This window comes from Primulina tabacum, chromosome 9 (assembly GCF_025594145.1).
Source record: "Primulina tabacum isolate GXHZ01 chromosome 9, ASM2559414v2, whole genome shotgun sequence".
Lineage (NCBI taxonomy): Eukaryota > Viridiplantae > Streptophyta > Magnoliopsida > Lamiales > Gesneriaceae > Primulina > Primulina tabacum.
This window is the reverse complement of record NC_134558.1, coordinates 4,616,099-4,626,858: the sequence shown is the minus strand read 5'-3', so window position 1 is coordinate 4,626,858 and position 10,760 is coordinate 4,616,099. Positions and strand designations below refer to the sequence as shown.

The window sequence follows — 10,760 nt, the reverse complement described above, 5'->3', positions numbered from 1 at the left end:
ACCCTCGGTTTGTGGCAGTTTCTTTGACCCTTTTAACCTGAATTAAGATTGAAACGGCCAAAAACTATCATTCAAATTAATAATTTGGACATTAATTAATTGACTCCCAACCCAAGTTAATTAAATAAATTATTTTTTTTTGGCCAAAACCTGTCATAGAAAGGAAATTTGATGTCTTTTAAAATAAAGAGTCAAAGACCCTGTTTGCGTTGTAAATATAAACTTGAATAAAGATTTTTTATATAGTCTCAAAACAGAACTACTCTGTAAACAAATATGTGAGTTTGCCTATCAACAATTCAAACCACTCCCGCTTTTGCCTCCAGGGAATTATCTTCATTATAAATATGGAGAAATATGTTGGGAATTTGATAAGAAGTATATATTTATAGTATTTTATCTTATAAAGTATATAATAATCAGTTCTCATGGCAATTTTCATAAAAAGTAAAATACTCACTTAGAATAGAGATATTATCACTGATGAAAATACTTACAAGTCACACTATGTTATTCCATTTGAATGGACAAAATCAACAGACTCGAAGAAAACGAAAAAGAAAAGCAAGAGGAACAAGAAATATGGAGCTGGGGGGCCGGCACAGACGGGCAGCTAGCGACAGTAAGGCTTCAGGATGAGCACAGCCCACAACGCCTTCGCTCCCTCTCTGCCTTTGGCCCCTTCACTTCCCTCTCCTGCGGCGGCGCTCATGTAATTGCCCTCACACCCGGTACAGTAACACTCAATTGGATGAAAATCACAAGGAAGATTCGTTCTTGTCTTTCAATGGGTTTTTGTTTTATTGGTTGCAGGTGGAAGAGTGTTCACATGGGGGAGGGGAACTTCTGGTCAATTAGGCCATGGGGAGATGATCAACTGTTTGCAGCCGAATGAAGTGAAGGCTTTGGAAGGCTTTGTTGTTACCCGTGTTTCTGCAGGGTGGAATCACTCTGGATTTGTTACAGGTTTTGTTTCTCCCACGCGTTGGTATTGATAATCGTAACTGATGTTTCAAGATTTCTTTATTATTTCTGGCTGTTTATTTGTGTGAGTGCGGATAATGCATTTCTTGTTCTGGTTTATTAATGTTAAGACCGATTTATTCAGCACGTTTTCTTCTTTAGTTGTTGATATAAGTAATGATTAGTTTAGTTTCTTTGAGAGTGGTCATGTGAAGCGTTTGGAGGAATGATTGGTTCTTAAGTTTAAATTTTCATCTTTTGTTTGGCAATGTTTATTTCCAACAGATACTTTAAATTGCAAGTGCATATTTGAAAGGGTGAAATGCCAAATTTAGATTTGCTTTCTATTAGGCTAAGCATCCATTTACTTTTTCTTTGACTGCTTCTGAACATTGTTAGCTTCTGTGCAGATAATGGCGCGGTTTTCACTTGTGGAGATGGTTTGTTTGGTCAGCTTGGTCATGGGGATTATGAATCAAAATGCTCTCCTTTAGAGGTCTTGTATTTTAGTTCTAAGCATGTGGAGCAAGTTGCTTGTGGTATGCGCCATACACTAGCATTGCTCAAAGGTAATTTTCTCGGAACATTTGTTTTCGTATTGCATTTTTATTTTTGATGTAGCATTTACCATTAACTAGATGCGGATTGCACCAAATTCATCACCTAACATAAATTTATCGTTTTTTGTGTAGGCAACGTAGAACACAAGGTTTATGGATTTGGGTCGGGAAAGCGCGGACAATTAGGTTCATCCACAGGCATAGTCAAATCAACAAGTGTTCCTCAGGCTACCTTATGCCTCACAGATGTTGAAATCGTTAGCATTTGTGCGAATGGAGATCATAGTGCTGCATTATCAGGTGTGTTTCAACATTTTTGCCTCTTTCTTGGTTTCATGTTGGGTGTCGATGCCATCACATTGATCAAAACGTTGTAATAACAAGACTGGCAACCTTACATGCTAGTAATCATTCATTATTACGAGTCAGAGAATATGTTTTAGAATCAGACTCCACCATTCTTGGTTTCATCATTGAATTTTCCATCTTATTGTTGCTGACACTTGTTGTCTAGCTACTGGAAGTTTATACACTTGGGGAAGAGGATATCGGAATGCATCACATGTCTGCATTCCTCACCGTGTTGATACAGCTTTGTCTTTCCACCAGGTTGCATTAGGATGGAATCATGCTTTATTATTAACAAGTATGAACTTTTACAATCATTTTCATGGATCTTGTTGGAAGGAAATAAAATTTGGATTTTAGGATGCAGAAATTGGACTATTTCCTGCTTTTTTGCAGGAGAAGGGAAACTATACATGCTTGGTGGCGATCATCATGGAGTACTTGGTAATCCTCATAAAACACCTTGGATGAAAGATGGTAATTAACTACAAGAATCTTACTTGTTCTTCTGTATTGTCCTAATTAAGTATCGCAACAATTCACAATTGCTGTTCCAAATTCTCTCTTATATATGGTAAAACGATGGAAATGTGGATTGTTGTATGGTAAAAAAATATATAAATTGCACCATCACAATCGGATATAAATTGATCAGCGGCAGATGCTTGGTATTATGTTTAAACTATTTTTAGAATTTATACTTTGGTTCGTCTTACTTTTGTAGTAATGAGTTGCCGAATTCCTACCTGAATAAAATTGGAGTGCACGTTGAATTGAGTTACAGATAAAAGTTGAACTTGGTGGTTGTAATGATATATTTTTACCATCTCATAGGAGAACCTAAGGAAGATGTCCTGCTGAAACTTATCGATCTTGAAGAAACATCAGTCTTGCAAATTGCCGCAGGAGCAGAACATTCTGCATTAGTAACAGGCAAGAAAGTCTACGTTTGCGTCTTTGAATATATATCATGTTCCGAATTGACTTGGGTTCCAATTTTATCTTGCAGACAATGGGTCGGTGATGACGTGGGGCTGGGGAGAACATGGTCAGCTTGGCCTTGGGAATACAGTTGACAAAACATGCCCTCGGCTGGTGAACTTAGGCAGTGAGGTGGCTGGGAAACATGCCACTTCTAGTGTGTACTGTGGCAGTGGATTTTGCCTTGTTTTACGGAATTTTGGTGTGAATTCCCAATTAGATGTACCAAACATAGGTCTCAACGTTGCGATGACAAGTTAATTTTTGCTGGAAGGAACACGGTGAAACTTATGTTTCATTCACTATTTTATGAAAATTTATAGCGCCGCAAAGATGCAATGAGCACTCGATGAAGTTTGGCATTAAATTGGGGTGAGGCTAAATATCTTCTTTGGGTTTATCTTTTCTTCTTGTTCCGGTGTTAAATATTGTGTCACTTGGCAAGCTAGTAATGCACACTCTGTCCTTGAGCAGAGGTCATTGTACTAAAAGGTCCTTATGTATATAATCTTTTAAATTCTAAGATCAAAGGCAATAGATCTGTTAGAACTCGAGTTATGCATAATAAAATCGAGCTTATTCGTGTTTTGAGTTCCAATAACTTGAATAGAAAGTCATTGTTCAAGAAGCAAAAATTTTAGACTCCTGACAACCATGCAAATGATCTGCGAGTCACATAGCAAGTATTCACTGGTATAATAGAATATTTAAGTACAGCTCTTTTGATCCTACCATCAACCTCGTAATATTTTTTTGTTTTCCAAGATTAGACCTAAAATTTATCATGTATGACATAGCTGAGTATGAGACATTGCAGCAAAAAAAAAAATTTAAAAAGTGGAAAAGAAGCAAATGATTTTCAGTACATGCGAGGCGTGTCAATGTTAAGATTGCCTAAAGGCTATATGCTCTCTTCTTTCTCATGTCACAATAAGAAGGTTATTCTGGTAGCCACTATTGTTGACGATGGGGCGTAAAGGGTCGACTTTCCATATACCATCAACTACGAACTTAATCTGTAGCAGGATATTATAGGAAAGAGTTCATGATCAGGGTAAAGCTGAATACATCACATAGTCGAGGTTTTTAAAAAACCTACCTCGTATCTACCTGGATACAGCATTAAGCTCACTGAAAAGATTCCTGTTTTTGATTTCTCCATCTTCCGCTGCAATCAAGGTGTCCATTTGACTACTTTAATCAAGAATGAAAGAAAAAGCCTGGTTCATTGTTAAGAGGACTCGTTTACGCATCATCTCAGAACCACATTTATATGATTGTTTTGTGAAACAAAATGTTTCAAGAAGTTAATAGATACTAATGTTATAATTCTGTTCAACTGGCTGTACTTCAAATTCTTGTTTTATCTACAAGGAAACACAAGTTCTGAAATATTCCACGGTTTGTAAAACTTATCTGACCTGAGTTGTCCATCCATCAAAAGATCCAGTTAAAAGGACCTCTGAAGCTGAATTATGCCACACTATGCATGTATCCCGCAGAAGTTGTAAGGCTTTATGTGCTCTATATATCTGTTCTTGCTTCTTCTCCACTATCTTTTGTGTGTCACTGAAAAAGAGTAGCGGGAAAAATGTCAATTTTCAATTGAAATAGAGTCATTTGCCGGTTATCATCAAATGTATTAAATAACATACGCTATTGTCATTGCCATTTTCCCCTCTAATATAGCCATCTTGGCTCGTATTGAATGCAATCGCTCCTGGGCTCTTATGAACTCATTCTCTTGAAACTCCCGTTCATCAGAGAGCTTCTGAAAATCACTGACAGAGATTCCAGCTACCTGGTGAAGAATAGGCATCGAAGTAAAGAAGTAACATGATGTTTTGTGCATAAAACACAAAAGCGTCTGTTGGTGTTCTTTCTCAACTCTTCAACAGTCAGAAATTTGGTTGTAATGGTCAGTTGTAGGACGATTCAATTGAAAATGTAGGTTTGAGCGTCTGCTACTGTATAAAAGCCATAAAAGTAATCTTTTAGGACATACAGCTTTCCGAATGTCTCATTCCACAGTTATGTCAAATAGATAATGACACAAATAAGTAAAGATGATTGATATTCTTCAGCCATCCCAAATATTCATAATCGACTTAATAATTTAATTTATGGGAGTTGAACCTTTGATTTTCCGTTAATACCACCGGTTTGGACATCTTCTACCGTACCAAAATTATATCCACCGATAAAAGTTCAACTTAAATATTTGGAACTTTATAGTAGTTCAAGCTCCTAATTTCGATTATTTTGCCATTAAGCTGGCAGCCAGGGCTGGAGCCAGGATGTACTTTTTCATTACAGAAATATCATTATCTTGGCCGGAGGCTACACACCGATCTATCATATGCACTAGGGAACTCTGGAAGAACAAAGCCAATTAGAGATAAGAGTAAAAATATCCAGGCCACCCACCTCGTCTGTAATGCTCTCCGCCCTTTTGGACCTCAAGGAAAGAAGCGCTGTAGAGAGCTCTAACTCTAGATGCTGAATGCGACTTTTTATGTGATTGAGATTAATCTCTTCAGCCCCATCCCAAGCTTCACCGTATTCACCATTAATTGCAGTTAATCTATCACGATAAGTTTCTCTATCATGTTCCATGATCTTTTTTCCAAAAGAAATTTCGGCAGCTGCATGCCACTCGAAGTTAAAAACCCAGCAAGGCTAAAAATATCGTTACAAAGACAAGTAAAAACCAAGAACCTTCAAATTCTGAATAGTGGAACCCCGCTCGCTGATTGCTCCAATTTCTCCATGTTTCCAGCTCAAAGTTTGGGCTCATCTTGTCATCTGCTTTATTCAATATGCCTTGGTGGCGGAAACCTGTTGGATGTCTGCCGTTTTCTCCACTATCAACCCTGGCTTTTACAATTCAAAAGGCACGATATCTAGTGTTTTAGAATGCAAACATAGGTACCATGACAATTGACAGATCAATAATATATATGTGGAGAAACACATGTTGTCGTGTAAAATATAATCCCCACAATTTTCGTCTGTTAGAGATACAACTCTACTCAATAAATATTTAACAGGATATGGCCAGAATGCATGAACGAATGTTGCTCTGATTCAAAACAACCAACTAACCCACATCAGAAGAGGTTCCAAAATGACTGTCATCTGCCTCATCTTTACTTGTGGCATGAGTTCCATATCCAACTGGCTTTAACTCTACTCCAAAATTGATATTCCTCTGCTTCTCCAATCTATTCAGTATTCCCTCAATGCCAGTATCTGCATCAGCACTCCTCTCTCTGAGCCAGGAAAGAAAATTTTCACTATGAATAGCAATTCCATAAGAGATTTCTTTTAATAAATCACACTAATATTTAACTACATGATGATGTATACACAGTGACAAAGGACCATACCAACAGAAATCTCAGAGAAATATTGAAGGGTACAAGTCTTCAGAAAACAGGTAAATTACAATTAAACGGGCGTAACTATAAACAGTTGTGAGTCACATTTTACCAAGTAAGATGAGAGTGAAACGAGAAAGAAGAGAAGCGCAGATAGCAGCAGTAAGAAATTACTTCCCATAAGCCTCCATTAATGGCCAAAGTTATAATTTTATACACTCATACTCTCTTAACATTGAATAAAATCATCAACGTATCGTAATATAGACTATATACACTAACAAATAAATAATGATATCAAGAATTATAAAGAAAAGGTTGAGTTGTGAAAATTATTGAGAATTTCAAAAATAAAAACCTCACACGGGTCTACCCGACGGCGAAGAAGAAGCCAGGTGCCTGGAATTCAAATTCTCAGAATTAAAATCCGAACCGGAGGAAAAGTCATCTTCATTATCGTCCACAGACCAATAACAGTCGTCTTTTTCTCCTAGAGAAACGCCCTCCTCAATCCTCTCAACCCTCCTCTGGAATTTTCCAAGATCAAAATCCAAGTTTTCCTCCACATTTTGTTCGTCCCAGCCAAGCGTATACCACCGACCTATCTTCTTTATCGACTCCACCAAATCCATTCTTCCAGCTCTAGCTAACTCTTTTATAGTCGGAAACATCATCGGTTTCTCAGATTTCTTCATGAACTCCATAATTTCCGCCTCCAGTTCTAAGTCCCCTTCACTCTGTCTGCACAAAAAACACCACGACTCATCTGAATAACCCCTGAATTTCTTGTCCCTCGTCACTTTCACAAACCCGAAAGAATGCCCTCGAACAGCACTTAGTCTACAAATTTGAGCCCTATTCTTAGGATTATGCGTGGACATCAAAGAAGGGGTGAGAGAATAATTCAAAGGCGAGAATGTCTTGCGGGATATTAGAATACGGCTATGGCTACTGATGAGTTTGACCATCGTTCAGGCATTTCGCCGAACAGTTTTATGTCCTATATCAAAGAACCGAGGTAACAATCACAGTGCGCGCGAAAAAAGTGGCAGCCATTAATTTACTATGCCTATGTTTTATCGTGCGATAGAAACATTTAAACCAGGAAATAAGAGCGTTTATATAATTATTTAAAAATATTAATATAATAAATATATTTAATTGTTATATAATTTTTTTATTTAAGGTTATATTTAAATAAAAATATAAATTGTGTCAAATTAAATTCTTTATCATAGTATTTGATATATCGACCGAAACTGTTATTAATAAAATAAAATATTAAAAATCATATATTATTTGTCAATCAAAATTTTAGAAAATATATCAATATTTTTCTAAAAATAAAAAATCATTTATTATATGAAAATTTTGAATTAAAATATAAAAATATTTTTTGAACATATAAAATATTCATGATGATATAATTCACTAAAAAGTTGAAAACATAATATTATATAAAATTTTTATAATTTATTTAATATTATGAGCATTATAAAAAAGTAAATATATAAAAATAAAATAAAATCCAAAAGAAATGATAATGTCAATCCAAATATTTAAATCAGTGTTATTTACAATCTATTTTTTAAAATGCAATGTTTCTTTCTTTAATATAAAATACCTAATATATACTCAAATTATTTTTTAAAATATTAATATAAACATATAATGTATTTTATACATATTTTATTAAATATAAATAAATGATGTAAGGGTTTTTTTAAAAAACATATAAGTGCAAAAACAACAAATTTGCGTTATCAGATTTTGGTGTTGTGTGTCGTGTTGTTGTTAGGACCAATGGAATCTGGATATCTCCACACTGGTATGATATTGTCCACTTTGGATTTTAACTCTCATGGTTTTGCTTTTGGAACCACCCAAAAGGCCTCATACCAATAGAGATATCATTCCATCTTTATAAACATATGATCTTTCTCTAGATCTTCCAATATGGGATTTTAGTTGCATCCCAACAATCCTCCCCTCAAACGAAGTTCCACTATTATTCTCATGGTCCGAGCCTCCCCTCAAGCCTTATTCGTCCTCCAATCGAGGTTACTCCACTTCACTGCGTTGGAGCGCACGCCTTACATGAATACTGGGAGCATAAACCATCTCGAGAGTTGTCAACACCGTTCACAATATGCAGCGAAATGTATTACTTATCACACACATAAACTTTATTAACCAGAATAAAATTTGTATAATGCCTCAGGACAAAATTATCACTAGAAACTTGTAAATCGTTTACAAAACTCAATACTAATGACACGTATAAAAAATATATTCCTTGACAACCCAAGGAAATAAATTGAATATCAAATAAACCAAATAAAATCATAGATGCAAATATTGTGTCACTTAAAACAGAAACCGCCGAAAACTCTTCGAGCAATACACGAGTGTTGTCTTTCGAGTGTCTTCAACAAGGATCAACAACACAGCAAAGCGATGAATTTATCACCAAAATTCTTCAGTTCAAAAGCATTCAGCACTTCGTTTTTCTTCTCTACAAAAAACCACTTGTGCGGCCGCCAAAGCTCTATATATATTATTTGACTTATAGTGCATTCCATAAAAAGAGTGTCACAATATATGGAAACAAAAGTTTCATTAGAAATAAAACTATTTTAATCAATGATAGCATATCCAGATATAAATACCAAATTAAAAACAAAATCATATAATATTTAGAGATAAATTAAATCAAATCTCATAATCTAAAAATACAAAACTCTAAATTGATATTATCAATATAGCAAACTAATTAATAAATAATATGTACCTTTCAATATTAAAATTAATTTACAAAATTTTTATGAGATTATCTAATGAGTCAATTTGTGAAGCCGATCTTCTATACGATCCAACAAGTGAAAAAATTATTATTTTTTGTCTAATCAGAGAATGGAAGTGCTATGGAAGACGGTGTTGTAGTCGACGGCGACGTAGGCGGCCGACAAGCGCCAATAGTGTTGGAAGAGTTGAAAGCACAAGTTTTTTTAGGTTTGGAGAGATTACTGGAGCGATGGTAGAGGAATACAAGGGGAAATTTAAAAAAAAATAGTTTTTATTAGAGACCATTTTCATATTTCAGTCTCAAATTAGAGACCGATAAATTCGATCTCCAATTTGTGACTAGAATAAAAATCGCGATACAAAAATAATATTAAATAATGAAACGAAACGAAAATAAATTTAACGACCGATATTACTAACTTTGGTATCAAATTACAGACTGAAATTATTTCGATCTCTAAATCGGTTACAAATTCCCAGTACTTTTGTAGTGTCAGACAAGGTTTATGTCGTTGCCCTGTAACATAATTGGAGTGACAAATATATTTAGTTATTAGTTTTTATATAGATAAATCAACCAAATATTATACACTTAATCAAATCAAACATAATTCAATTATCATAAAAATTCTTATGAGATCGTTTTACAAATAAATTTTGTGAAATGAATCTCCTATCCGATCAAATTTATAAAAAATTATTATTTTTATGTCAAAATACTACTTTTTACTTCAGTTTTGGACCATAGCGATTCGTCTTATGAATATAATGTCTCAGAGGAAACCGCACTTTCTTTTAAACACACTAGTAATTAAATTAGCCAACTATTCTTCATAAAAGTAAATAACCAATTTATTATAATATCTTATATTATTATTAAAGTTAAACCGTCTGTACTTACTAAATTTGGCACACATGTTGGTAAAAAAATTTATAATTCTAAAAGTGTTATAGATAAGATATTGTAGATGATTATTGAGATAAGATTTATATTTTATCATGTTATCAATTATTCAAACTCTGTAAATCTGCTATATAAATAGAGGTCTCAAATGATGAATAAAGTATTCAAAATCATTCTATGTTCTTTATATTCTCTACTATTCACAACACATTATCAGCACAAATACTCTTCAAGGAAAAATTCATAAATAATTTTAATCTTGTATGGATGCTCTCGAACAAGTACAATATTTAGATTTAATATTGATGCTCCCGAAGTAGCAAAAATTATAGCTTTATATTGATGCTCATGAAGAAACACAACTTTTAATTTTATGAAGATGCTCCTGAAGCAGCACAACATGACTTTATGTTGATAATATTGATAGATCTACGAATAATATATAAATATATAAGATTTGTCAATATTCTCGAAGAATATTGATATAAGATCATAAATGTAGAGCTCAAAATCAGTACACGTAAAACCCATGCATTTATTTAATTGTTAAATCATTTATTTAAATTTAAAATGATTTTTAGTGATGCATGATTTATTAAATTGCATTATTTTAATTTATTTATGCTTATGTGATGCACGTTAAAATATTTCACGAGTTTCATGTTTCAGGTGATTATTCGATGCGGGATCGAAGAAAAGAGACTGGTGACAATTTTGGCATTTTTTTATATGGTATTTTATTTTTAAGTTAAGGTTGGGGCATATTAATTAATTTAATAAGTTTCAGCATTTTAAAGCCTAAATTATGCATTTAGTGAG

The 10,760-nt window shown here is 34.1% G+C and overlaps 2 protein-coding genes across 5 annotated transcripts; one reads left to right on the top strand and one right to left on the bottom strand.

Annotated features, from left to right (window-relative positions):
* The first annotated feature begins 484 nt into the window (after window positions 1-484).
* LOC142556812 (ultraviolet-B receptor UVR8) lies at window positions 485-3,635 on the top strand. Of its 2 annotated transcripts, XM_075668306.1 has the most exons (9): window positions 485-731; window positions 814-966; window positions 1,374-1,532; window positions 1,656-1,823; window positions 2,038-2,169; window positions 2,268-2,348; window positions 2,706-2,804; window positions 2,881-3,144; window positions 3,186-3,635. In XM_075668306.1, the coding sequence occupies exons 1-8, from the start codon at window positions 524-526 to the stop codon at window positions 3,111-3,113; spliced, it is 1,233 nt and encodes a 410-aa protein (XP_075524421.1). In that variant the 5' UTR covers window positions 485-523; the 3' UTR covers window positions 3,114-3,144; window positions 3,186-3,635. The 2 variants fall into 2 exon arrangements, with proteins under 2 accessions (XP_075524421.1, XP_075524420.1); XM_075668305.1 differs by having other exon boundaries at window positions 2,881-3,635.
* LOC142556811 (protein PTST homolog 2, chloroplastic-like) lies at window positions 3,519-7,308 on the bottom strand. 3 transcript variants are annotated; one of them, XM_075668302.1, is made up of 9 exons: window positions 7,008-7,308; window positions 6,596-6,962; window positions 5,958-6,124; window positions 5,571-5,729; window positions 5,280-5,497; window positions 4,508-4,653; window positions 4,274-4,421; window positions 3,952-4,020; window positions 3,519-3,868 (listed from the first exon to the last, which is right to left on the bottom strand). In XM_075668302.1, exons 1-9 carry the CDS (start codon window positions 7,198-7,200, stop codon window positions 3,773-3,775), a joined length of 1,563 nt encoding a protein of 520 aa, XP_075524417.1. In that variant the 5' UTR covers window positions 7,201-7,308; the 3' UTR covers window positions 3,519-3,772. The 3 variants fall into 3 exon arrangements, with proteins under 3 accessions (XP_075524417.1, XP_075524416.1, XP_075524418.1); XM_075668301.1 differs by having other exon boundaries at window positions 6,596-7,308; XM_075668303.1 differs by having other exon boundaries at window positions 3,963-4,020; window positions 6,596-7,308.
* Between the last annotated feature and the right edge of the window lie 3,452 nt (window positions 7,309-10,760).

Coding starts and splice junctions, on each gene's coding strand:
- LOC142556812 (XM_075668306.1), top strand. CDS start 524: ATGGACAAAATCAACAGACTCGAAGAAAACGAAAAAGAAAAGCAAGAG. Junction 967..1,373: donor TCACTCTGGATTTGTTACAG/GTTTTGTTTCTC, acceptor GCTTCTGTGCAG/ATAATGGCGCGGTTTTCACT. Junction 1,533..1,655: donor TACACTAGCATTGCTCAAAG/GTAATTTTCTCG, acceptor TTTTTTGTGTAG/GCAACGTAGAACACAAGGTT.
- LOC142556811 (XM_075668301.1), bottom strand. CDS start 7,200: ATGGTCAAACTCATCAGTAGCCATAGCCGTATTCTAATATCCCGCAAG. Junction 5,498..5,570: donor CCACTATTCAGAATTTGAAG/GTTCTTGGTTTT, acceptor AGTGGCATGCAG/CTGCCGAAATTTCTTTTGGA. Junction 3,869..3,951: donor TGTATCCAGGTAGATACGAG/GTAGGTTTTTTA, acceptor ATCCTGCTACAG/ATTAAGTTCGTAGTTGATGG.